This window comes from Gadus macrocephalus, chromosome 20 (genome assembly GCF_031168955.1).
Source record: "Gadus macrocephalus chromosome 20, ASM3116895v1".
NCBI lineage: Eukaryota > Metazoa > Chordata > Actinopteri > Gadiformes > Gadidae > Gadus > Gadus macrocephalus.
In genome coordinates, this window is record NC_082401.1 from 18,758,981 (window position 1) to 18,786,927 (window position 27,947).

Here is a 27,947-nt window from a genome sequence, read left to right on the forward strand (position 1 = left end):
CCCGAAAAAGAATGACTACCTCGAGTCACATTATTTATTGGTCTTTCGTCGGTCTGTTTCTTAAATGGTTGATTTACAAATATGATTGACTGTCAATACCACGGGCAAGAGACAGACAGACAGACAGACAGACAGACAGACAGACAGACAGACAGACAGACAGACACAGACAGACAGACAGACAGACAGACAGACAGACAGACAGACAGACAGACAGACAGACAGACAGACAGACAGACAGACAGACAGACAGACATATATCCATGAAAGTACAGAATTGGCATGTGACGCCGACATCAATTGGACTTAAACTTTTGTGGGAAAGTGCCTCCTTGGAAAACAACAGCACCCCAAGGTGGGGGACTTATGTATTTACACAGTGAAGAGGCAGCTCATCGATTCTGTAAATGTGAACCAAATAGCCTATGTTGTCAAGCCTACCCATGTGGTCAAGAATAAACAATGACAGCGTCCATATTATTACACATTATATTATTACACGCGCATTTAGTAAGTGTATGCATTGTGAATGAATGGTCCGTATGCATGCGTACGTGGTGGACACATCCGAATAAAATGTATGATGTAACTTTACCTCCTACTTCATTAATATTGTGGCGAGCCAGAGTGCAGAGGAAGTCACGCGAGACCGGCATGGTCTCACTTGGCTCTAATGGCACCGTGGCTAGAACACAACAGAGCGAAATTCTCATGTGTCCCCACACCCGCTACCGCAAGAGACATGCGTCTAAATTATTAATTAAAAATAGTTTCACTTCCACACACAGTCATAATTTACTAATTAAGTAGGCTAAATGTCAACCCCACCCAGGCTCGGAAAAAATGAAAATAAAAAAATATTATTTAATCTCAATCCATATGTGCATGCACAACAGGCTACGTTCTTTTATTACTGATATTGTTTCATATTTGACATCCCCCTACCCTATCAACCAGGCATATTTCCTCATAACGCCTACAATTACTATTGCATGTGAGTAAAATGTGTATTCTGCTTATAAATGGACTGGACTCAAAACGAACACCATGTGATATCTGTCATAGTCCATCCCATACAATTGCCTACTGCAAAGACATATTTTTGCAATTTAGATCACCTTCATTCGATTTATATTGCGACTTGGAGGGCAAGACCCATGTACATATTAGGCCTATTGCCTTTTACAATATAGACACCTCATCAGTGATGAACAGTAGGCATACACACTACGTTGCGTACACATGTAGTAATTTTACGCTCTACGGTAGACATATGCAATGATATGGTAGGTTGGTGGTTTGATCCGGCATGAAATGGCTCGGTTCCAGTCTCCAGCCGGGGCGGCAGCGATACTCGGCTGTGGGTGAACTGGAACGCTCCCGCACATGCACGTCTGCTGTGGGAGGAGCCTGTGATCGGCTACAGTCAGTGACACGTAAGAATCCTGCGTGATTTCTGGGGAAGAAAAACAGAGCGTTAATTCAGCGTGAAGGCGGCTTGTTTGCGTTGGGCTTAATGTGTGGTTGATCCCAGGAACGGGGGGTCCGCTGGACAGTATTGTGGTCGAAGAAGGAGCGACTCGAACGCGTCGGGAAAGATGCGGTTTTCAATGCTGGTGTCATTCCTTAGGCCCATCGGGCCGGTGGTTATAGGCATCTCTTTAGGCTTTACCTTGAGTTTGTTGAGCGTCAGTTGGGTGGACGAATCGTGTAATTTCGAAGGTAAAGACAGTGAAGATGTTAGTTTCCCTCCAGATAGTACACTGAAAGGTGCCCGCAAACCTAGTTCGATATCGACCAACAACGATGTGGACTCTGAGGACGATTTCGAGCCAAGGATCGTCCCATATAAACAAGTTCAAGAAAGTTCTAACAAGAAACTTTTTAGGTAAGTGTTGGTTGACCCTACAAACATTGATTCTGCACTTAAGTCTTATTAAATTGTTTGCCAGTAGGCATCGCTTATGTAGATACTTGAAACACAGGCATTGTTTCGGTATTGTGGTTTATATGATTGATAAGAGTTCATATGACTCATAACATTGCCCATTTGAAAGGGCTTGTAAAACGTAATGCAAGTAATATGGGCGAAATCTAGGTCTACGTGTAAATTACGGATATTGTGTTGTGTGCTCTGTGAGTAGTAACACGGGCAATGTGAAGCTCCTTGAACGCAGTCTCCAAGACACCAAATTACCTGGCCTCAACATTCCTTTCCGCACGAAAGTCATTTCACCCCCCCCTTGCCCTCACTCAGCGATCTTAAAAGTCAGTAGTGTGATTTACTTTCTAGTCTGATGTGTAGAACCTGTTCTTCCTTTTGAACATTTAAGTGTTCAAAAGTAGTCAATCATTTATTGTAAACGACAATAATGGTAGGAAATCTTGTCATTACAAAAATAATGGATCCTTATTGTTTTTGTTGATGGACAAACATTTGCAACCACAAGGGTTTATTAGTTATTCTACTCGAGTTATTATAGTACTACACATATCACACACACGTTGATTAGCTTTCATTCCATAATGACATCTTACCACAACTTGTTTTGTTACAGAGCTTGCACAGAGACCCAACATACAAACACACCCAGCTATCAAATATTAGCCTAAAAGGTTACCCACCACCAGGCATGGCCAACTGGCCCGATGTTTGTCTGGGCAGCGTTCCACCAAACCTTTTTTCCAGAATTAAGAAGGAATGACGCAACGCGTGTTCATTGACCATGTTTGTCCAATTCTCAGAGCCAAGTACATCAGCTCGGAGCTGGGCATGCGGGAGCGTCTGTTCGTGGGCGTGCTGACCTCCAAGGCCACCCTCAACACCCTGGCCGTGGCGGTCAACCACACCATCGGCCACCACCTGGACCACGTGGTGTTCTTCACCGGCACGCACCAGCGCAAGGTGCCGCACGGCATGGCGGTGGTGACTCACGGCGACGAGCGTCCCGTCTGGAACATGTACCAGACGCTCCGCCACGTGGTGGACCACGCGCTGGAGGGCTTCGACTGGTTCTACCTGGTGCAGGACGACGCCTACACCCAGGCGGACCGCGTCAAGGCCCTGGTGGAGCACCTGAGCATCGAGCGCCGGCTCTACATGGGCGCGCCCCAGGAGTTCATCGGCGGCGGGGAGAGAGCGGAGGGCGGCTACTGCGCGGGGGGCTTCGGGTACCTGCTGTCCCGCACGCTGCTCCTGCGGCTGCAGCCCTTCCTGGAGAACTGCCGCAACGACATCCTGAGCTCCAGGCCCGACGAGTGGCTGGGGCGCTGCATCGTGGACTACACCGGGACCGGCTGCGTGGGCGAGCACGAGGTGGGTCCGCCGCCGCCGCCGCCGGGGGCGTCACGCCGCTCTTTGGACAGCGTTGTCAGTGGTTTTGTAACGATGATTGTTTATTTGTTTGATTTGAAAGTCGGACGGGCTCTTTGTAAGTCGGTCTAAGTCGCTCTTTATAAGTTCGTCTGATGCAGAGTTTCAATGTCTTTTTTATTTATTTTTAGCTGGGAAGGTTAATGCATGCAGTCAGGGCTCAACATAAGCATATCATTGTGCAGGAAAACATGGTTTCCATGTTGTTTGTACAGTAGGTGTGTAACATTGTTTTTATAAACACGAATCTACTATGAAAAATATATTTTATTTTTCTATTTATAATCGTATCAAAATAATGCAACTTCATTTTGAGATCGTATCTGGTAGAAATGGTGTAGGCCACAGTCAGGCAGAGAACAGAGGCTAGGCGAATATCTGTTATTACACAGTAGCAATTTTTTACAGACGCGACATGTCTGAAAATAAACACATAGTCCTGGCTAGGCTAAGATGAGCGAGGCTAAGGTAGGCCAGGTATTGACTTTAGGGTCAACGAGTTAAAATCCCTTGTGGGTCAACACGTCCGTTCTTTGTAATGGCATTAGCCGTGAAGGTCAAAAGAGTGTCCATAGAAACCTGGCCTGTTCCTTTACCTGTCCTAGCAGCAGTGCCAGTCTTTTGCCCGCAATGAATTATGTGCACCCTGAATCGCTTTTTGATCAGTGCGATTTGCTGTGTTGTTTTGTAAAGGGAGAACAATTAAACGAGTATGAGTTGCATGTGCAGATTAGCACAAGGGACAGTTGAACTCTTGACTCTTTAACTCTCCAGTTTCAACTCGTGTACAAGAATATAACCTTCTAGAAACTATTTTCAAAATCAACAAAAGAGGCCTGGCTTATCGCAAAGACTGTTTAAATTTTTTCATATATTTGGAAATTTATATTCCTGGAGGCTAGGAGAGTGGGGAACAGAAAAGCATCTTGTTCTTCCAAGAGTTTCGCAAGAGAGGGAGGGAGGGAGGGAGGGAGAGAGGTGGTGAGTGAGGGACAATGATGGCTGGTTATTGGCATTGGGTCTCCAGCAGGGTTTGGGGATAAGTAGGGGAAAAGTCAAGCGTAGACCCTGTTAGGGGGGCTTGGAGGTGGGCGGGTAGAAACAGTCGCACTGTTGATAAAGAACATCTGGCCACACATCTTTTGACTGGAGGCCTAGGTCTTACTGGAAGGGAGCTCTCGAACCAGTAAGTCAGTGACCGTAGGTTGCTGATAACACACTGTGGTGCGCTGCTGAAGATGGTAAGCTGTTGGAAAACCTTTGGTCAGGCGCAGTCGAGTCTTGTCTCAGCCAAGTGGTTGGATAAGGGTTGGTTCCATTAATAGATTGACTGGATTCACTTTTTATAATCACCCAAGCTTCTTTAGGGGTCACTTTTTTCTGCTAAAATGTTTGGAATACCAATGTTGGTATGGGTTCTTGGTTTTGGTCTTGTATGTAATTTTGTGCCTCTGAAAACCTATTAATACTATTTTATTATACGTATTAAGACGTTTTATGCACACTGGTGTTTATTTCTGCAGTTATATGACCCTTCGTCACGTAAGAGTATAAAAAGTGCAAGTCTCTTTATTGAACTCTTCAGCTTGAAGTACTATAAAGAGTGTCTTAGAACATAAACTTGTACTGTTGCCAGACCTGGCCTCGTTGCTAGTCTATATTCAATCGGTAGTCGGATCTTCGCTTGAAAGCGCTTTGCGTTCTCTTATCCAGCTGTGGCTGAAAACATGCTTTGTGCACCAGAGATAATTCCACCTATTTATGCTTGAAAAGTATGCCAAGCGAATTAGCCTAGCATGGAATCCATTCTGTTCTTGTTTCAAAGTCCCTTTATTTTTTTTTTAAGGGATTGGAATACTCACATTACAAGTTGGACAAGAACTCGGATCCATACCAAGAGGGTAACGAGCAGTGCAAGAACGCCCTGACCGTCCACCCGGTGTCCGACCCAGAGCAGATGTACCGCCTGCACCGGCACTTCACCGAGCTTGAGCTGCAGAGGACCTACAACGAGATCGCTAAGCTGCAGGTAAGCTGATTCCAGGTGGCACAAATCACCGGCGTTCTCCGTCACCGCCGCCATAAGTCACGGAAGGATCTCTGTGGATCAATCTCACAGCCTTTATTAGTAGACCCCACCGCAGCCATGTGTAATAGCAAATGAATGCATGTAAGGTACAGCATGTCTAAGGTGTCTCCCTCTTGGCCCCGTAGGAAGAGATAAAGAACGTGAGTGTGGTGGCCTTTGACGGAAACCGCACTTCTCAGTGGCCGGTCGGGATCACTCCGCCCTTCGACCCCAAGAGCCGCTTCGAGGTCCTGCGTTGGGAGTACTTCACCGAGGAGCACATCTTCTCGTGCGCGGACGGCGCCCCCAAGTGTGAGCTGCGGGGCGTCGACCGCGCCGACGTGGCGGACGTCATCAGCGTGGCCCTGGACCGGCTCAACGACAAGTACAAGCCCGTCCTGCGGCTGACGAAGCAGCAGCTGATCAACGGCTACCGGCGCTTCGACCCCACCCGGGGCATGGAGTACACCCTGGACCTGCAGCTGGAGGCGGTCAACCAGAAGGGCCACAGCCGCTCGCTGGCCAAGCGGGTGCACCTGGTGAGGCCCCTGAGCCACATCGAGATCATCCCCATGCCTTACGTCACGGAGGCCACCCGGGTGCACGTCATCATCCCGCTGACGCTGCAGGACCGCGGCCACGTCGACCGCTTCCTGGAGGGCTTCGCCGCGGGCGCCTTCGAGACCAGCGAGAACGCCGTGCTGACCTTCCTGTTCATCTACGACCCGCTGGAGGCGCAGCAGGTCAGCCAGAACGACATCTTCGCCGGCGTCAAGGCGCAGATCGCCGTCTACGAGCGCAAGTACCCCGCCGTCAAGATCCCGTGGATCAGCGTGAAGACGGAGACGCCGTCCCAGCTCAAGTTCATGGACATCATCTCCAAGAAGCACCCGGTGGACACGCTGTTCTTCCTGGCCGAGGTCAAAACCAACGTCAACACGGAGTTCCTGAACCGCTGCCGCATGAACTCCATCAACAACTGGCAGGTGTTCTTCCCCGTCCACTTCCAGGACTTCCACCCGGCCGTGGCCGGCCCAGACCGGCGGGCGACGGCCCCGGCCGACGGCGCGCCGGGCGACCTGGCGAGGGGGGAGGGCCGCTTCGAGCGCGGCGCCTTCGACGAGGCGTGCTTCTACAACGCCGACTACATGGCCACGCGCGCCCGCATGTCGGCCGACGTCCAGGAGAACGAGGAGCTGCTGGAGTCGCTGGACGTCTACGACGCGTTCGTCAAGTACTCGTCGCTGCACGTGTTCCGGGCGCTGGAGCCGGCGCTGCGGCAGCGGCACCGCGAGCAGCCGTGCAACCCGCGCCTCAGCGAGGACATCTACCACCGCTGCCTGCAGAGCAGCCTGGAGGGGCTGGGCTCCCGTTCGCAGCTCGCCATGCTGCTCTTTGAGCAGGAGCACGGGAACAGCACTTGAAAACACACGCCGTGTTCGTGATAGAAACCCCCTCTCCAATCCCGAGTGTGTATGAATGTGAGGTATTTTGTTTTTAACAGGAGTGAGGGGGGGGAAAATTAAATGCAGTACATTCCTAATGATATATTTTCACCTGATGTTTACAATACATGCGTCTGTCTCTGTTCACGAGAAAGACGGGAGAACTGTTCTTTTAATAACATGGTTATGGCCAAAGCACCCGTCGTCATGCGTTGCACTTGCACCACACTTTTGTTACTGGCTCATTTGAGTATTTGACCAAAGCCAATTTTCCATATATATGTGCCTTTTCACATTGGTTTTTAAGTACATGCTGGCTTTAAATGTAGGCTGGCACGGTTTATATTTTTGTAGTCGTTACCAGGATGCACGGTGCAGCATTTAAAGTGACCTGCACAATGGTTGGATGTTGCTTTCAGACTCTCCGACTGCATCCTGCTATTTATCTAGGAGAGAAATGTTTTGAAGTGGCTTGCCACTTAGCTTACTGGAGGTATTGCCCAGTTGTCTGTTGTTAAAGATAAAAACTACAAATGCTGTATGAGATTGTAACTGTAATGGAGGACGGTTGCGTTCTTCTCTCGTAGACATGTAGAAAATGTGTTTGGCCAGCCACAGATTGTACCGACGGTGTATTAACCTCTAAAAGGTATTGTGGTCTTACCTTAACGCCTGCCACGGCCCCGGTATGTATGGATCTCTGAAGGACCCAGATAAGAGATACCTGGAGATCATCAAATCCAGCGTGCTTTAGAGTGGCGTCTGTTACTCAGCATGAGGTAGAGGATGATGGCGTACATGTTGGGTTGGGATTCAAGAATGTTGTATTATATTGGTAACTTTCCTTATGTGAGAGTTGTCAGACCAAAATATTTGAACAAACTAAATTGACTTCTACATTTTGAATAAGCGTAAGGTGCTGGTACTGTTGGAATTACTGCGGAGCATTTTCTTCTCCCAATTTATGTCTTTTTTTAATTCTGCTGTTTTAGATAAATGTCTCTGTTCTACAAATTTTTGAGAGGCCTTTTTATGCAGTAAAAAGCAGTGGTGGGTGTACCAGACCTGGGATGTTTTAAATATACTATAATGTGCAATAATGTACAGGAACTAGAGAATACAAGCAAATGAAAACATTCTCAGCAGTTGGATCGCTGTCCACACGAGGACGGCACATTTCAATTGAATCGGCTATCACTGCTAGTACAGCAACAAGATACATTCATATAGCATTAAGTGGTTAGCAGCACGCTATGCTACATTGCCTAAATCAATGGGGATTAATTCAGCATGGATTGTCCATTAAATACACTGATAGTAACTGTATTTGCTAAGATACATTTTTTTGTTTTTCACTTTATGGTTGAACACCATTACAGGTCCTGAAAAGAAACAAGCAATTTCTTGTATTTCAACTGTTTTATTATTCTCTAACAAATAATGGGTTTTCATTCAATTAACTTAATATTAACGATACCACATTTAAATGTATTTGCATGTTGGATTTCAACCATTCTCCACCCTTCCAATAGACTTCATGAGATCACTTCAGAAGCTGAACTATGAAATATACCTATTTATTTATATGTAAACTGGTAACACTTTACAATAAGGGTACCGGTGTACCGGACAGTATTGTTAGCCGCTCAAAGGATTCAACTCTTTCCAGCATCCAGTCAATTCTCCTGACATTGTGATGAAACACCTCCATCCTTGTAATTTTGACAAAACTGCATAAAGGTCATTCATGGATTTTCTGTGGAAAGGGCACTTTATCGCAGCTGACTTGTATTCGATTTTATTTGTATTTATTTTTTCTGAAATTACATTTTCGTGGAGATTGGAATATGTCATCAAACAACTACCACTCACCTGTTATGTCCTGTTAGATATTCTTTTATATCGAAGATGGATACACATTTCCAGTGAGTTTCATCCCTTTTAATATCCATAACTTTATTATCATTCCATCACGCATAATGTCAATGTGTCCCTCCATAGGTTTCAGCTGTCTAAAAACTATAGAAATAATTAATTCATAGGTACCAAGATCAACAAAACATTTTATTTATTTTTTGCCTATAAATTATTTTACCTGATTCACACCATGTCATATGGTTTGAAATGTACAGACCACATTCACGTGTATACTTAAATTCCCAATGAACTGTGAATTACTGTAATTACAAAATAAAGAATATTTAATTATAAACATTTTATATTGTTTTTGATTACTCACTTGGGCAACATTAACACCCAAAAAGATGAACTGTAAAATAACAGTGACAGAAATCCTTTTGTCCTATAGGTGTCAGTAGACGCATGTTGACGCGACTAAAATAAATGTCCGTTCCTTAGGTACCCTGCAAAAGTGTCTTTCTGTAAAGGCAAACAGACGGACAACAAACTATTAAACTGGAGATGTGTCTTTAAATGTCCTCTGCTCTCGCACATACTAATATCCAAAGGAGTCTCACGTGTTTATTGGACAGCGAGGGCAGCGAGGCTGAACCGAACCCGCCCTGAGGCCCGCCTGACGTCTGGGCCAGTTAAGAAAAACACCGAACTCGAACAACGGGGAAATCACCACAAACGTAATTACTGCTTTAGCATTTCAGGGGTTCATATGTACAACCCCGAGGCAAGCAGTTAAAGTGCATAACTACAGAGCAGCTGGAAGTTAATTGTATGTCATTATTTTGTACTTTGTTTTACATACAATCCTAGGACTTTCTCCTAGAGGGCACGGCACGCCAGGGTCTGGTCCCTCAAAAGTCTGCTTAATGGCGGCATTAAAGCACATTGAACCCCCAACACGGATCACCCTTTATGTGTCCCCACTTTGAATACTGCAACAGTAAAACATTTTTTTTTTTACAGAGATACATAAACAGGGTGCGAGGATTTATAACTTCAGTTTCTAGTGATCAGTTAATGATCATTGTATTAAGTCCTCAGAGATCAGGATAAAATGTGTTTATGTGTAAATTTGGTGGGAATTGAGGAAAAGCCAACATTTTGACTGGGATTAATGAATGGCGAGGCAACGGACAAACTGAAACATAGTGAAGTCATCACTTTCTAAATTGATGAGGCACTGGGTTTATCAATCTAAAATTTAATAGTTGTCATATTCACCATAGCATTTTTATAAAATGTGTTATCACAACAGTCACAAGATAAGACCTGTACAAAATGCTAAGCGTCCGTTGGTAGGCCTACTGGAGGTGCGCGTCCTTTTCAATGCATGTGGGCCTTCTCAACGTCGCTTCTTGATTGGACGGAATTACCTCTTGTGATCTTCCCATCATGACATCTGGTTGCATCACCTGGCTTATAGACATTGTCCTGGTTCTTTTCTCGGAAATTACGGTAAAAAGAATAATGGGAGAAATTGGAATCAGAAACGTATATAGCTGTGGGTCTGTGTGTGTGTGTGTGTGTGTGTGTGTGTGTGTGTGTGTGTGTGTGTGTAGGCCTACATTGCAACAACGGCAGTCTCCTGTTGGATAGGATGGCCATAGTGAGCGGTCCTGAGAAGCAGGAATTCCAGTAATGTAAGCTACATGTCGCCAAGTGAGGAGGAAGACCTCCCATCTGCTGTCGCGCATACTTGCCCGCCCACCATCTAGTTACAAGGCACATCAAGTGGACTTGCAGCTGTTAAACAAAACAAATCCTACTATCTGTCAGGGGGCTCAATCCAAATCCAATGCCTGGAGTCTTGGATCTGGTGCGTAATCGCGTTACGATGCAGACTAGAGGAACTTCTGCAGGTCTGAGGGATCGGCGCTCGAGAGGTCTGAGGACAATTTCAGTCACATGATGGACATACAAACTAAAGCTTTTACATTGATGATACCCACCCCCCTTCCCATGTGACTTGTCAGAAGATGGCTACAATTATTGATGACAGAAGAGAACATTGTTATGCATAGTCTGTACACCATGCCACCCGAGACCGTGACTGGGAACCTTTTGGAAATGTCAGAGTGACACATGATTATGAATATTAAACAGACACGTATAGTCCGTGATTATTTGACGGAGAGGCGCGATGTGACAGAGCAATCGCCGCGGAATCTCTTTGAGGAAACAAATGGATGCAAAACAACATCGCCCATGCAACGTTTTTCCACCTTTTAAAGAGCAGCCTCTCTCTGACAACCGTCCCAATTGTTGTAATAACCGTTTAAAGATAAACACGAGACAAAACGGAACACACGAGGAAAGAAGTTGGCAGGACAGGAAAATAACAAGTTTAGATAAAAATGCATTCTTCCCCTTCCCCTTCCCGCTTCTCCTGGCAGCTGTAGACTAGAGCCTGACGGGCTCGGTCTGGTGTTGTTCGGGCCCTCGAGGGCGCGCACGTCACCACACCGCACGGCCGAACTGACGCACGCTCACCTTCGTCACTGCACGATCGTTGCCGAATTCACGTTGAGAACGTTTGAAAAAAGGAGACACACCAATATAAATCATTCAGCTATTGCTTACGCGTGGGTTTATGTGTTTACGTTCACACGATGGCGTGTCTTAGGTCAACAAAAGCACCCGTCAGAATTGGAACTCTACTTAATAAAGTATTAATAAGAGCATATGTTAAATAATATTGCAGATAACATTTTCTTTGCTTGAATTATAAATTGCCTCAATTGATATACATCGGCTATACTGACAGTTGATTGGTAGCGTTCAAAAGCAAGTATACAGTAGTTGCTACAATCATGATTGTTGTCATAAATATCTATTCAAAAGGTAAAATAAGTTACTGAGGTGACTATTACAGAAGATTCAAACATAAACGACAGCCACTGCAACATATCTATAGACCTCCTCTTTAGTTTCAAAGTTGCATTATATTTACAGTTATTATGCTACTCTCTAAACACCTTACCACAAACCCTAAGAAGTGTATTGTGTGGATGGATGATGCTAGAATTTGTAAAGACAAGGTAACACGATTAAGCTTAAATAATTCTTAACCCCCGCCCTCAAACGCACGCAAACACACGCACACACACACACACACACACACACACACACACACACACACACACACACACACACACACACACACACACACACACACACACACACACACACACACGCACGCACGCACGCAGGCACACACACATTCACACAAACTGATGTATTAAGGTTTCTCTCTTGATATACTTTCATCTTGTATACAATATAGATGACTAATCAGAATAGCTCCGTAAATAATTACATTAATTACAGCGGTGTTGTGGTTTATGGTAAAGTGGAATTTCCAGCAGCGATGAAAAATAAAACAAGAGTTTGGAGTAGAGAGAGAGAGAGAGAGAGAGAGAGAGAGAGAGAGAGAGAGAGAGAGAGAGAGAGAGAGAGAGAGAGAGAGAGAGAGACAGGGACAGAGAGAGAGAGAGAGGAGAGAGAGAGAGAGAGAGAGAGACAGGGACAGAGAGAGCTAGAGAGAGAGGCAGAGAGGGACAGAGAGAGCTAGAGAGAGAGAGAGAGAGAGACAGAGCTAGAGAGGTAGACAGAGACAGGGACATAGAGAGCTACAGACAGAGAGAGAGAGAGAGAGAGAGACCGAGACGCTGACACAAACAGCACGGCGTCCCATGCATCAATGAATTAATGAATCAAATATCCATTTTCTCTCGTTTGCCATTACTTGTAAACGTGAGTAAGACGCCATGGATGCCTTTCCCGCTCCCATGTGGTGAAATGCAGAAAAAAAAGAAAAGAAAGAACAAATAAGAAACCCCGATCAAATCCCACTCGCTCCCCGGAGCTGAGACCGCGTGGTGACCACGACGAGGAGAACCAAAACTATACCAATATTCAGAGTCCCGATTTGTGCCTACGTACTGGAGAGTACATGTGGTCAGTTAGTGGCGCATGTTTGGTGTTAGGCTTTGGCTGTAGCTTCTTCTTGTGTGGTGATATTTCGTATTTATGTTTTACCTGGTGACAGCAGAGTAAGGGGGCCGGCACCCAAATGTGTTTGTTTTGGTTTGGGGCCCCCCTGCGGCTTTCCTCTAACCTCCTCCTACACCTTCCTCTGTCGTCTCGCAAACAGAGAGAACACGCGTCTCCATGTTGTCATCAGGAACAGGAAAGAAAGAAACAGAAATCAAAAAAACGTAACTAACCAAAGAAAGAAAGGGCGCTCTAGCAGGCAAAGTCCTCATACACACTGTGGCGCCCGCTGTGGCGCTGTGGATGTTGTTGTTGTTGTTGTGGCTGCTGCAGCTGCGGCTGTTGTTGTTGTTGTTGTTGTTGTTGAGGCGGTGGGGGTGGCTGATGCTGTCGCGGGTGGTGGTGGTGGAGGTGATGGTGGTTCGGGAGGATCGTGTTGGCGTATGCCCCTTCCGGGAGAGTCCTGATGATGTCATTGGGTTCCTGTGGTGGAGAGAGCAAGTAGAAAGAGAGAGAGAGAGAGAGAGAGAGAGAGAGAGAGAGAGAGAGAGAGAGAGAGAGAGAGGGAGAGAGAGAGCAGGAGAGAGAGCAAGAGAGAGAGAGAGAGAGAGAGAGAGAGAGAGAGAGAGAGAGAGAGAGAGAGAGGGAGAGAGAGAGCAGGAGAGAGAGCAAGAGAGAGAGGGAGAGAGGGAGAGAGAGAGAGCAGGAGAGAGAGAGAGAGAGAGAGAGAGAGAGGGAGAGCAAGAGAGAGAGCAGGAGAGAGAGCAAGAGAGAGAGAGAGAGAGGGAGAGCAAGAGAGAGAGCAGGAGAGAGAGCAAGAGAGAGAGGGAGAGAGACATGAAAAAGTTTAAAGTGGTTCCATGCATCGTTTTTCAAGGAAATACTTAACTAATGGAACAGCGGCTGAGTTCATATTCCTCAACTAAACTCCAATTTATACTTTGGTTCAGATGCCAAATTTAATAAATGATCAACACTCAACTCTAAACAAACCATAAACAAATATTGTGTGTTTATCTTTCAAGGACGGAAGTAAATCAAGGATTCAAATAAATAGAAACATATATTAATATAATAATTTCCCCAAAAATATTGTTTTTCTACCTGTTTCATTTTTATTTTTGCCTCATTAGGAGAAAATCTGAACAAAGCACGGAACAAACATGCTCAATGCAAGCAATGCAAACTGCCTATTGTCCCTCTCACACTGTAATGTGTTCAATGGGACTTAACTGACGCAAAGGAAAGCAATTTTGTGGTGTTGAAGGATTCCCACAAGCTATTGCATGTGGGAATGCAACGGAATTATTTGTGCCAAAAATATCATTTAAAGCTAACCTGAGCTAGCATCAACGATATCCATTATTTAAAAGCAGCTACATTTATAGATCGAAAGCAGCTACATTTATAGATCGAAGTGCACAGCGTTAGATTTATATAAGAGCTCAACATGGACACATCGAGTTAAAGTTCTACTTTAACATGCTTGAATATTATCAAGAAGCCCTGTATGGAATTCAACATCATCTTCCAATTTCTCCTTAATGAGGGCACTGCTGCTGCAGGGACAGGCCTCCACAGACCAACTCTACCTCCGCGTGTACCTTCGCTTTCATGTCCTCCAGGCCCACGGTGGCCACGGTGGTAGTCTGGGGCTTGCTCTTGCTCTTCTCCTTCCGGGGCCTCAGTAGACGCTGCAGTCTGCTCTTCATCACCTGCAACGTCGGGGAGAGAGAGAGGTGAGTGGAAGGGGGCTGTGGTGGTTGAAATTAGACAAGGGACTGGGGAACACTCCGAAGACTTTACTAGCTGTTTGCGTGTGGGGAGTACAGGCTGCAGCCAGACAGTTAGCTGCTCTCACACTCAGTCGCACACATGCTCGGATGCACATAACACACACGCACACGCACACACACAGGCATGCAGGCACGCACACACACAAAGTTTGGTAGGCTTCAGGGCAGAGACGGCCATTTCCACTAAGCTTATGGGAGCTTATTGACCTGTAGTCCACATTTTGATTGTGGACTCAATATATGTTGTTTACTTGAGCCTCCTCACATTTGGCTGGCCTGTAATGTGAAAATTCCTCCGTATACAACTGCGTCGTCTCCCCCTTTCACTCAGCTAAATGATATTTTGATTAAAATATTAACAGCTCTGTGAATACAAAGGCAAACCCCCCCCCCCACAGAAAATAAGAAGTTTTTTTAGTTGCAATTTAAAGTCACTTTCTATTTCAGCAGGAAAAATAGTGCCACTTTGCGATTAGGGCACACATAGCTCCCAAAATAATATCATATTTTCCAACATCCACCAAAAAATCTACTTTGCAACACACAGCTCCCAGTTCATTCTAGATGGACTGGGTGGTGGGCATAACCAGCGGTTGTGGCACACTGATAGAATGTTTGAAAAATAAAATCAGACGTACCTCATAGATGTAATCGAGTATTTCCAAGATTGTCAGGATGCTGGCCCCAATGAATAAACCCATCTGGCCACCGATGTCACCTGAATAGACAGGGAATAGGAGAGAGGGCCTGACATTATGAACACACACACACAGCACGGAGTCAAGTCGTTTCTGTCAAACCGCATGATGGGATGGAGCGCCAAGGTGTTCCATCCCCAAGGAGGGGTTAGAAAAAACGGGTAGTGTCAGCAGTCAGAAGGGTTTTCGTATTTATTGTCGTTACTTTTTTTTTTTTGGTTGAGGGAAAATAAGGACATGGATGACAACGCAGACGGACTAACATACCTAATAAACCTGCCACGTCGTACGCCTTCTTCTGCTCGATTGTTTCGTAGTTCAGAGCCTCGAAGAATATATCCAGCACCAGGAAGTTGTCCCTGGATTGACGGGATGACATGTTGTTATTTACCCCAGACAAAGACGGATTACCTACAAAAGGTAACACAAAAGATGAGCCCTCTCAAGAAAGTTGTAATATAGTCATGGTCATATATATATATATATATATATATATATATATATATATATATATATATATATATATATATGACCATGACCCCCTCTCAAGAAAGCGTTTTTTTGTTTGAATATATATGAACATAATATTCTAAAATAATTCCACAGCGATGATTTTTTAATCATCGCCACAAATGATCTCAATCACTGCACGTGTCACACCTCCCACAATTAACGCTTATGGCGCTTACGGTGAGAAATGATGGGGTGTTAAATAGTTTAACTGAGATGAGCCTTAGAATGAAACCCCGGCAGCCCGATCAGTCAATGGGCTGCCAGCCCGCCAGCCCTCCACCCCCCCCCCCCCCCCCCCCCCCCCCTTGTGATAGTGGCAACCATTGTCAGGGCTAAGAAGCTCATTACAAGCCCATTGTACGCACAGAGACGTCACTTTGTCCTTGGGATCACCTCTGCAAATTGCATTCATTATAAATATTTATGATGCCATTATGAGCCGGGCCCATCCCAACACTTCTGCACATGGTGCCTCTGCCGTCTGTTGCGTTGGGCCCCGTCTTAAATGTTAACAGATCGCTTTTGTGCTCCGGGCGTTCGGGCCTTTTTTTTTTTGCTTTAGAGAACTTCCTTTCACCACATCTGATGAAACAAGGGGAAGTGGAAGGACGGCGATGACTTGTAAAATGTCTCGAAATGTCCCAGCGACCGCATCAGAAACATCTGGTCGGTTGAAACGGGTAGTTACTCCACATCTCACAAGTTATTGAGTAGACTTATTTTTGATAATTTTTAGATGAATGTCATGTCAAAGCAGGCTGAGCCTCAGGCATCTTGCCCAGGTAGGCCTCAGCCGAGGGAGGTCAGACCCAGAACCTGGGGGCTGGGGGGATTCACAGCAGCAGCACTCACCGCTGCTTCTGCATGCCGTACCTGATGTAATCCTCTGTCTTGTCGTACTTCCTGGAGAGGTAGCGCGCAGAGCCCTTGCTGGGGATCTTGACCATGACAGCTCTTTACCGTAGCGGTCAGGTTGCAGGGGATCTCGCAGGGGCACGTGTCCCCGGTGCTCTTCTGGAGCAGGGGCTACGGCACGCCGGGGGCAGCAGGGGGGGGGGGGCAGAGAGGGGTGAGGTTCACACACAGTCAACCGGATGGACCTATCGCTTCAGCCTTTATTCCTAGCAAACAGCATGGTTCTTTATGGATCGCACTGGTGACCACCGGGCTGTGAGACGGTCATGAATCATAGTGTTATCCCAGTCTATCCTAACTCTATTTCTGTTGTCTAACTTCCTATGAGCCGAGTACGCCGGCAAACAGTCCTCTGAGAGAAAGGGATGCGAGCATGACATGAAGAAGAACAATAAAGTCAAGGCGAATAAATATTGTGTTATTTGATAAAGGATTTGACAGAGCAATATCCCGATCATGTAACGGAAACGGATTTCCCTTGCTTGGAAGTCCATCCCCCCCTCTGGCCTCTCGCCACTAAAAACATAGAACAAAAACGGACATCGCTGCCTCCATGCTCGTCCCTCTCGCTGATACACTCACGTTGGAACCACCCCGTTGCGGGCGTTCCGTCACGAGATGGAACGCCTGGGAAAAAGGTAAGGGGACCCTGGGATTCAGCATCCCACATGCCCCTCCGATTAGTACCAGGTGGTGCGCCCTCCACATGAATAGACCCTTAGATTAGATGACCCTATACCATACGTCCATGTGAGCAAGGGGTAATCATGCAGTGCTTTATGGCAGCGCAGTGGGTATCAGCTGCCCTTTTCTCTCCTCTCTCCATCATTAGATCCCAATGGAGAAACGATGTGGCGGTGGACTGAGCGCAGGAGGCATGGTGTTCACCCCCTCATCAATATGTGCAGGGCATGGACGTTTCCATTTCAGGATCTTTCATCTCCTGCTCGCGATCTTTCATCCTCGTTTCACAATCTTTCATCAAAAGAGACGCTCGCTAAGATTTATCTTGATTTGAGTCTCTTGTGCAACCGATGTGTGTGTCTGTGTGTGTGAATGTGTGTTTATTTGTGTGTTAGTGTGTGTGCTTAGCCAAATAGTTCCGATGAATATATACCCACCCCCACAATCATCCTTTAGACATAATTTGCAATTGCAATCATCATTAATTCATCGTCGTTATTTCTTCAAGAATTTATTCGGCGTGAATCAGGCAAGCACTGATTCAGATAATGAAATATATGATGATTACTATGTTTTAATAATGCTTTTAAACGTGAAATATTTGCATGCAAACACAGAAGCGTCTATTCTTGGTCTGCCATTTAATGAAATGCCACCTACAACATTGCAATACAACTTATACGCGAGTACATTTATTGGAAACCGGGCGGGATGGAGGAAATACATCTTTTCATGAATACGCGTGCCTTTATTGTACAATATATATCCAAGATCTCATTCTCACGCACGTTAAACACTGACCCTATTCACAGCGGAAGGCTTTAATTAAATTTCAGGCTTATTTGGCCAGGAGATCATGATAGTTCTCATTCATCTCCCATTGCCTAATAAACCATCTCTTTTACCATCGCTGTAAGACCTGTGAAATCAGGGCACCTTTGCGCAGCCATAATAGCTGTTGTGATTGAGGAGCAAGGTGAGAGCCAAGGTCGGCCGCCTGGTGGAGGGACTACACATGAGCATCCACGAAGAGCAGGGCGTGCATGTAGATGGGTGGCAATGGCGCCTCAGTTTGTTAATAAACTATGCGCAGCGAGGGGGACGCCCACACATCAAGGCTCTAAATTGTCACAAGCATAATGGAAGGAAAGTCGTTTCTAACTTTCCATCAAGGCTACCTCTAGGTACTCATATCAGAGAGAGAGAGAGAGAGAGAGAGAGAGACAGAGAGAGAGAGAGAGAGAGAGAGAGAGAGAAGAGAGAGAGAGAGAGAGAGAGAGAGAAGAGAGAGAGATGAGAGAGAGAGAGAGAGAGAGAGAGAGAGAGAGAGAGAGAGAGAGAGAGAGAGGAAGAGAGAGAGAGAGAGAGAGAGAGAGATAGATAGAGGAAGAGAGAGAGAGAGAGAGAGAGGGAGAGAGAGAGAGAGAGAGAGAGAGAGGAGAGAAGAGAGAGAGAGAGAGGAGAAGAAGAAGAGAGAGAGAGAGAGAGAGAGTCGAGAGAGAGAGAGAGAGAGAGAGAGAGAGAGAGAGAGAGAGAGAGAGAGAGAGAGCAGAGAGAGAGAGAGAGAGACAGTGGAGAAAACACATTTCCTGATCATAGTTACTGATTGTGATTCCATTTCCCCTTTGGGGTGTCTATTGTAATGAGAAAAATAAATGAAAGGAGACAGTTTCTTACCCATGCTTTGTCAACACACTTGATTTTACTGGGCGGGCAGATATCTGCAGTTCCTGGAGAACGCGACAGAAAATGAGTCTGATCAATCAGAGACAATATCATCAGTGCGCCGTGTCCACTGCTTTGAGTAACACAGACAGTAGCACTGTGCACAGCTTATCATTCATCTACCAATGAAGGCAGACATGGTGGGAAAAAAATATGGTGTTTTATCCAATATGCCAGGGCCATCTATGGATATCCAGCCCGATAGCTTTGAGAAAGGGGGTGATCCACCCCTAAGCAATAAGTCCTTAAGAGACGATCAATGATTCACTTTCTCACAGGCTCAACAAAGCACCCCGGCCGCTAATAAAAAGGTATTAATCGAGCAGCTCAATTAATTGACAGTAAGGTGTTCATAAAGTTAATGATTTGTGGAGGTAAAACTGTGTTGTAAAAGATTAGTAGCAACATAATCTGTAATACATTTTAATAAATGATGTTTTGATTATGTTTATTTGATATAACCATGATAAGGCTTGTTAAGGTTACCCTCTTTGCCAAGAGGGTCCTGGCCAAGATAATAAAGGAAGGCTACATTAGAAGTATACAGTATACAGGAATAGAGAGGCTTCGCTCTGGCCATGGAATTAGGTGTTGAGGAAATATTGTGTATGTCTGGGGATTGTTGAAGAGTAACTACACATGTAAATAATATTGTGAGTTTAATGCCATCTAGAGATCGGAATAAGTATGAAACATATTATGTTTCATACTGATGATATTGATGTAGGCATCTATGAAAAAATCATTGATGTATACATTAATCAACCTAAAATAAGTCAAAATCTCTCAAAGTATTGTTAGTTATAGAAACAGTAACATTTTGATACATGAAAATATGATGATATACATCCAAAAATAATTATAGTAATTATGTTTTTATTTATATACCCACAAATATTTACATTTGGTTTATCATAAAACAGATTCCACAAAACTTTGACTTCAATTGAGCCAATGCCCCACCCTTTAAAACGCAAAACACACCTAGCTGACGCTTAGCCGCTCACTATTTTCTAACAGATAAATCCAACTTATAACACTGTTCCCTTTGATTAAGGTCCTTGTAATAAGTCCCTATCCCATAATGCGGCTCTAATTTTGCAGGCACGAGACAGTCGTGACTAATAGCCCTAATCGCTCCAATTGTGTCATAATTTCTCCCCACAGCGACGGCCCCGCTCGCTGAACTGACCGTTATACGGTTTTCGCAATTACAGCGAGACTAGGTCAAGGCGGTTGGTGGGGGACGCGGCGGGTATGTGTGGAGTCAGCTGTAGTATGCGGTTGCCTGGGCGACCGTACCTGGCATGTGCACCATCCGGCAGTTGCACTCCCGCACCACCTCGCGGGTCTCGCAGTGCAGCCGGCAGGCGCTGACGCTGTACTTGTCGTATCCCGGGATCATCTGCTCGCTGGTGGAGCGGCAGTTCCCCCAGGGCTGGGGCAGGTAGGTCAGCTGCAGCACAGAGAGCGGTCACAGAGGCCCAGGGTTAGCCTAGCCTGAGGCCTGAGGGGGCTACTGCTGGGGCCTGAGGGGGCTACTGCTGGGGCCTGAGGGGGCTACTGCTGGGGCCTGAGGGGGCTACTGCTGGGGCCTGAGGGGGCTACTGCTGGGGCCTGAGGAGCTAGTCCTGGGGCCTGGGTATGCGGGGGCCGGGGGGAGTTGAACTCTTTGATTAAGTGTTTATGTTGTTTGCAAGTTCCTTATGCACTCTTGAGGCATAATTGAAGTGCACATCTAATCTCTTGATTGTTGATTGTTATAATAATGAATAAATGTAAGCTATTAGCCCATGAGAGGCAGTAGTTGATGAGTGGGTTGGGAGACACAGGGCTAGGAGGGGGACGAGGGGGGGTAGATGAGAAGCACGGTACGGAGGGAGAGACACAGGGCTAGGAGGGGAACGGGGGGGTTGCGATGATGTCCATGTTGTTCGTACCCTCTGCTCCTGACAGGAGACAAAGGTCTGGAATCCCGGCGAGACCCCGAAACCCAGCTGGTGGATGTATGGAGGCTCGTCCTGACTGTGGATCTGGACACGGATGCCGGCCTCCAGGGATGTCTCGTCTTGGGCGGAAGAGGAGAAGGACGAGACAGGACGCGTGTGCAGGGAGTTAACAAAGGAGGGTGAAAAGAAAAGGAGGTGTGTGTGTGTGTGTGTGTGTGTGTGTGTGTGTGTGTGTGTGTGTGTGTGTGTGTGTGTGTGTGTGTGTGTGTGTGTGTGTCACGGGGAGAACAAACATATCTCAGCCGCATTTTGTTAACCGACATCTCCGAGGTGGCTCGAAGTTAATTGCAAACAATGTCTTAAGTCATGTTTGAGGAGCACTACAGCCAAGAAATGGGTAACCGGTGCATCGCTACCGTAGGAAAACCGACGATAACGAAGGTAATTTGCTCAAGAACGGATTCGGAAAAACAACAACTTCAATCGGCCGAGAAAAACAAGCGGATTTCCTACTAGAGATCATAGGCCCCTTATCAAAAATGCATCACGTAGCAACTCCGCGGGAAATGGCAGGGCCCTGGTTCACAGATGCAGTGCCTGCTGTGTGCGCCGCGATGGGATAGTGTTGGGGGGGGGGGGGGGGGGAAATACATTTCGGAGGCTTACTTGTCTCTCTCCAGATGGGCAGGTACTCATCCTGTTGGATATCCAGCATAACCTCCAGCCCGTTGCCCATGCCGCCCTGTTTGGTTTTCCGGGACGTGTTCTTGTTGCCGTTGAAGGTGTAGCACTTCCCGTATCTAGTGTACACCTAGACGAGAAGAGACTTCCATCAGGGACACCATACAAATAAGGATGAAAAAAACTCCCAATCCTGGTTTGGGGTAGGTTTTTTAAATTCAACCAGCAACACATTATGGAGCCATGGAGGGGAACAAGTTGAAAAAAGAGAAAAGGACTTTTTTTTACATTGACATTTACATTTTAGGGCATTTAGCAGACGCTTTTATCCAATGCGACTTACGAGGGTTTATACACAAATTGACACATTCACACACCCACGGCGGAGTCAACCATGCAAGGCGACAGCCAGCTCGCGAGGAGCAGTTAGGGTTAGGAGTCTTACTCGGGGGCACCTCGACATCAGCTAGGAGGAGCCAGGGATCGAACTATCAACCCTCAGGTTATAGGTCAACCCGCTGGGCTGACCCATTTGAGAAGGTTCCTGGGCTGAGGAGCCTGGTTGGAAGGAAAGGGCATGGCCAGTGGGTAAGCTAAGGAGCCAGGTTATTTCTACACAATAAATATGCTCCCATGAATGGGAGCATATTAATCAGAAAGAAAATGGATTCATGAATAATAGGAGTTTATACATGGCACCGCAGTGTCCCATTATATAATTGACCGCCTTTTCATGGAAAATGCTAAATAGTGTAGAAGATTATTTCGTCTTCCGCTACAAAGAAAAGAAAAGGCAATTGATGGCAGTTGTGGAGCTGGTGGAGGTGGTGGTGGTGGGGACGTCTCTTTTGTAAATGAGTTATCACATAGAAGCTATCAGAGCCTAAGTCACTCAGGGAGATAAATAGTCACTTTGTTTACACCCCTCGTCTTTAGCAGCTGAGAGTGAGCGAGAGAGATGGGTAGGCAGGGAGAGAAAGATAGAGAAAGTTAGAGAGGAGATCCACCATAGTCTATGTCTGACAGATAGAAAGCTAATGGCTCGCTCTAATGAAAGGATTTAAGCGGCAAATAACGCATAGCCATCCATTCACAGTAACAAGACAGCCGGCATATGCACACGCACAAGAAATATGACGGCGAAATAACAATGGAGTTGAGCAGTTTATCAGGGGTATTATTAAAGTGACGCCTCTGCGGTCTAGGTCGTCCAGAGTCCTTTTTGTATGATAGCAATTTTCTCTGTTCTGACTTTGATATCGACTTGACCAACCCCCCGCCCCCTCCCTCTGTTCAATGAGAGCTGTGATGTTTAAATAAGAGAGACCCTCGTGGAAAAACACAAGTGCTCATTTTGTGGACCACAGGGTGTGCTCTAATCACGCATCGGTTGTAGAACAAATCAAAGACACCGTCGCAGCTGTACAGAGGAGCAGGCAGGCGTTGTCTCCTTGCAGGTTCCTGTGACTGTAATTAGGACCAGAGATGTTTTCCAAAGGTTTTGAGCTCGCAAACACAGACTGCATTTCCGTAAGGCTAAACACATACATTTTGACTTCTAACCTCTGAAATTGGGTTGTGCGTTTATGCATGGGTGCACATCAGCACATCATATTATTTAGTATGACATATGTTTGGTATAATACCCTGAGGCCAGTTATTAATCACATACATGATGTTGATAGTCCCAACATCATAGTCGTCCCTTGAAAGCCGTAAGCAAGTGGTTTCACAGCTGGGATTCCTAATAAATAAATGGCAATGCTAATGGTCTGTGGGTATTTAAAGTGCATACAGAGCTCAAGTTTGACGGTTGGATTAACTGTGACGGACACGTGTTATTAGTCTGACTGGGTTTTTATCTGTCTCTGACTGGCGCGCTCCCGTTGAGAAGGTAAGCTGCGTCCAGTGTTGATTCCCCAGCCACCTTCCTTCATAGACACAACTAAGCCTCCGCACACACGCACACGCACACACACACACACACACACACACACACACACACACACACACACACACACACCGATTAAGACACACACACACACACACACCTTATCTGATTCAGGTTTAAAGAAGGATTCAACCATGGAAAGCGCTCAAAATCAAACCCCAGCAGAATGCAGACGGTTCCTGCATCGAAAAAAAAAAACCTCAGGGCTGAGGAGGGGGTCGGCAGAACGCGCACAAATGATGTCTCCAGAGACCCGGGGGCCAAAGTTTTCCCATCCTCTCGCCCAGGAAATGGCTGTTGGCAGAGCTTCCTGCTTGATTCATTTCACAGCATCTGAGCCTGGCTCTTACACTTTGTTTCTCACACTCGCTTTCTTTCTTAAGAGGCTGCATCTGCAACATGATCGATGGGAGTATTTTTCTCTTGTTAGGTCCCGCACCAAATTTAGCGAATGTAACAGGGCAGACTCTAGCAATCTCAAAACCGGGACGGCTCCGCCCTGGCTTCTGAAACAGAGGAGCACCAGAGACTGCAGAGACTGTTACAAAGTAAATGAAAAGCCACCCTGTTACCTCCTCCCGAGTATCCTGAGAAAGAACTAATTAACGTTGCTATTAATATGGGCCCATTCAGCTTCAGCATTCAGCATGGCTTAGGGATGTGGAAATATTGTTCTTCTGTATAACTGCATTTTCTGTAGGAATATATGTACATTTCACACCTGCGCAAGCTCAAACATACAGGAAGAGAAATGGTGTATCAGGTAATCATGTGTTGGCACACAATTCACCATGAAGGGATCCCCAGCAGTGGAAGAGTACTTTGGAAAGGTGCCTAACTACATGTAATTTGCATATATTGCGGCTATTATAACTTAATTAGCTTAATGTCAAACCATTAAGGGTATTTTGGCAGGGTTTGGTCTTCCAAAGAGCCCTGTCTCCACTCGTTCTTTGTCTCAATTTGAGATACATCAAGAGACCCACCACTTGGCACATAATTCATAAGACCCAGTGGGAGACACCCCTAAACACCCTCTTTATGACAGTCATCTGCCATTTCCCCGGTGCTTGTTGCCTTTTAAATAACCTGAGAGAATCACTCCAGCGCTCCAGTGGAGGGCGTCCATTTCCACAGAAGAGGCAGTGTGTCATAGGGGCCAGCTCTGGGCAACATGATGGGAGTAGGATTTGAATTAATTTGCGCGGGGGTTGGGTTGAGCACACCGGAGTGTTGATTGGCATGTGAGAACCATTAAGCAGGGGCTCACGCAGGTTTAAGGTTGAGGCAGGATGTTCCTCGATTTAATGGCTTCATTACAGCCCTGGGACCCGGAGGCTCCGGAAGGCGCCGTGCCACCAACTGATTGATTGGGGATTTTGCATACAGAGTCCTCCCAAACTTTCACCTTCGGGGAGGTCCATGTTGCACTTGACTCGTCACACCGGGCCGGGCCCGTGGGTCAGGGATAATGCAACGTGTTAGATGTAGGATGCTTCATTTCATCTTGAGCGGGGAAGTGGGGGAAAAGTCTTTCAAGAGCCGGCGGGGTTAAGTCTGGCCTGGCGACCGTCCTGATCACGTGACCTCCCGTTCTGTTACGCTACACGGATCCGTCTGAGCCTCTAGCCCAATCGATTGCCATGGGCGGGACTCTGGCCTTGACAGACAACCTTGTTCAGCCAATCGGTATTACTAAACATGCCGTCATGCCCATCCCGGTGCGCTGTTCAGAATGGCAAACAACACTTGTCTGTTGAGAAACTCCACTAGGGCAGATCGTTCAATATGGCTGTGTTTACCCTGATGCGGGCGACCAGAGGCCCAGACGGATCCGTGTAGCGAAACACAATGTGATGTCAGGAGATCAGGATGGTCTCCAGGCTAGATAAAGTCCACGTCTCCTAAAAAGGACACGGTACACAATGACACAAAGCACATATAACCCTGAATACTTTTGCAGACTGCAAGGCCGTCGAAACGTCCTTTCTATTACCTATTCGGAGCATCCAAAACATTCCCGCTGGATGGGGCGAGACAGGGATGATGTGTGAACACTAGATGTCTCGGGAGATAAGACGGAGGCGCAACTGATGGCACTTCATGTCTAAACGGCCCTTACGGTGCACCGGCGACACTTGAGCTAAACTATTCACAAATAATCCTCAATCAAAGGGGAGGTCGCGCCGAGCGTCCCGTCGGAGGCGTCCTGGAGTGGATATCATTTGTCATGGCTTACAGCTCCAAGATCACAACACTTTGTAGTGAGGGAATATCCCCGGCGCTCGGTCTGAGAGAAACAGAAGCAGCCCCGCCAACGCCACCACCGCCAAAGCCACCACTCCCCACCGCCACCACCGCCTCCGCTTCTTTCGGCGCATTGAAAGCACAGGAGTATGTCTAAACGGAGGGTGGGGGGGGGGTTATCAGAGCCGATTGGAATTCAGGCTGCATGGAAGTTCTGCAACGGTGGCCTTGGTCTCACAGCAGGGACACATTCCAGGGGAAACAGGGAATGTCTTTTAGAAAAATGTCTGCGCATCAATTTTCCAACTGCACCGTACAGCCCAGTGGTCACAGCTTTGAGAAGGTTTGTTTGTTTTCTTATTCATTTCATGGTGGTTACGTCGCACTGAAATCTAGGCCGAAAACGTTTCCTACTCTGAAGAAAATAAATCATAAAGCTGGTGTAATAAATTCACCCTGGTTTATTCCCGCTTGTAGCATATGGAAATGCCTTAATTTTAGAAGTTGCCTAAGTGGTTATTTCCCTCGTCACACATTAAAATCCAAATTTGAATCGCTGATGGGGGTTTCTACATTAACATCATAATATCAGTAAATAAACTTGGATTGAACTAACAAAAAGAATACTGTTGCACCAGATATAAATTCACTTTAAAATAGTCCTTGTAACCAGCTATCAGCATGAAAACATGATCAAGGTCCCCTTTGCTGATACCTGCAGAACCCACAGGACGAAGGAGAAATCTCTCATGCCGAATGAAGACAACCACAAAACCAGTGTAGGACTTCTCTTTGGTTTTTTCAACAAAATATGTCATGTTGCTACTAGTTAATCAACCAGTTTTAATGAGACATCCAATTCCTTTTAAGTAAATGGTGTAAATTAAACTCCAATGGCCTTCGGTGGCACGCAGCCCCTGCGTCTCTGTTCTCTTATATTCTATTTATTCCGCTAGTCTTTGCCACCCCCCTCTGAGAACAACGAGGCAGAAAACCAGAGGTATTGTAGGGTTCCACACTACTGTTCCTGTTTTTGTTTTTCATCTCGTCATTCCCCTCCGATGTAACCCACACTCAGCTAATGGAATGGAGAGTGCACTTCCTCAAAAAGAAAAGAAAAAAATAAAGAAAGAAAATGAAACCCAAAGGTAGAAAATTGAGAGCGACTCCCTCACTCAATCACTCAGACACACATAAAAAAAAGTTGTGTGTGTCTACCTCGAACCGTGTACACCTTGAAAGCTTTCTTGGAAGCACGGACCCAAATAACAGCCATATAAAGATTATTTATATTCCTTCATTCATGCAGAAATATATAATCTGTGAATGACAACAATTATTGCCAAACCGGTGGCCATGTCTGAGCATAATTCAAAAGAGAAAAAAAACGTTAACGCTATAATCTTATCCACAGGCCTTAAAAAAAACATGCACTCCCATTTAATATGGACATTTCATTCCGTTCTACATCACCCCGAAATAAACCAGTGTCTCTTGATTCTCATGTGTAGTTACACTGACCCCTTTGGACAGCTGACACATCGACATCTTGTTTCAGTCTTAAGGCACTTGCTAGTCACCCTTCGTGACTATTTTTACCCAGTGGAGCCGTCAGGGTCATTTCCCAGACGCCGAAACACGCTGTCGTTGAATCTGGGCTATCGTAGGCCATCGGGAGCGTCTCACGGTGGCAAGGGGAGCACCTCCCCTGATGTCACGCGGTGGTGCGCGACAGTGCACGCTGGCCTCCGTGTCTCCTGCTGTTCTGATCATTTATTTTGTTTAGTACACACACTCTAGCAGGTATCAGCCCTGGGCGCCGAGCTGCAGCGAACAACCCAGCCTCAGGCATTTGTCTAACTGTCTACTGTGCTCTCCCGCAGCCATTTAGATGTTCAGCTTTAATTAAGGTACCTCTGTCATTAACACAGGTGTTAATTTCCTAAGCGCTCCATCTCAGCTGCCGTTTACTTATCGCGTGCAATTTCTCCC

At 46.2% G+C, this 27,947-nt stretch overlaps 2 protein-coding genes across 2 annotated transcripts in view; one reads left to right on the plus strand and one right to left on the minus strand.

Moving 5' to 3' along the window:
- Positions 1-1,383: 1,383 nt before the first annotated feature.
- chpfa (chondroitin polymerizing factor a) lies at positions 1,384-9,103 on the plus strand. Its single transcript, XM_060040146.1, has 4 exons — positions 1,384-1,888; positions 2,746-3,316; positions 5,220-5,402; positions 5,588-9,103. The coding sequence occupies exons 1-4, from the start codon at positions 1,599-1,601 to the stop codon at positions 6,863-6,865; spliced, it is 2,322 nt and encodes a 773-aa protein (XP_059896129.1). The 5' UTR covers positions 1,384-1,598; the 3' UTR covers positions 6,866-9,103.
- A 1,487-nt stretch (positions 9,104-10,590) lies between these two features.
- LOC132448674 (acid-sensing ion channel 4-A-like) overlaps positions 10,591-27,947 on the minus strand; it is a 61,856-nt gene continuing 44,499 nt past the window's right edge. Inside the window, 10 exon segments of the mRNA XM_060040148.1 lie at positions 10,591-13,279; positions 14,401-14,511; positions 15,231-15,310; positions 15,558-15,649; positions 16,677-16,751; positions 16,753-16,829; positions 19,080-19,132; positions 20,430-20,583; positions 21,068-21,195; positions 21,743-21,887. Of these exon segments, the coding sequence (XP_059896131.1) occupies positions 13,049-13,279; positions 14,401-14,511; positions 15,231-15,310; positions 15,558-15,649; positions 16,677-16,751; positions 16,753-16,829; positions 19,080-19,132; positions 20,430-20,583; positions 21,068-21,195; positions 21,743-21,887 (1,146 nt within the window). The 3' untranslated portion in view covers positions 10,591-13,048.

Coding starts and splice junctions, on each gene's coding strand:
- chpfa (XM_060040146.1), top strand. CDS start 1,599: ATGCGGTTTTCAATGCTGGTGTCATTCCTTAGGCCCATCGGGCCGGTG. Junction 1,889..2,745: donor TCTAACAAGAAACTTTTTAG/GTAAGTGTTGGT, acceptor TCCAATTCTCAG/AGCCAAGTACATCAGCTCGG. Junction 5,403..5,587: donor ACGAGATCGCTAAGCTGCAG/GTAAGCTGATTC, acceptor TTGGCCCCGTAG/GAAGAGATAAAGAACGTGAG.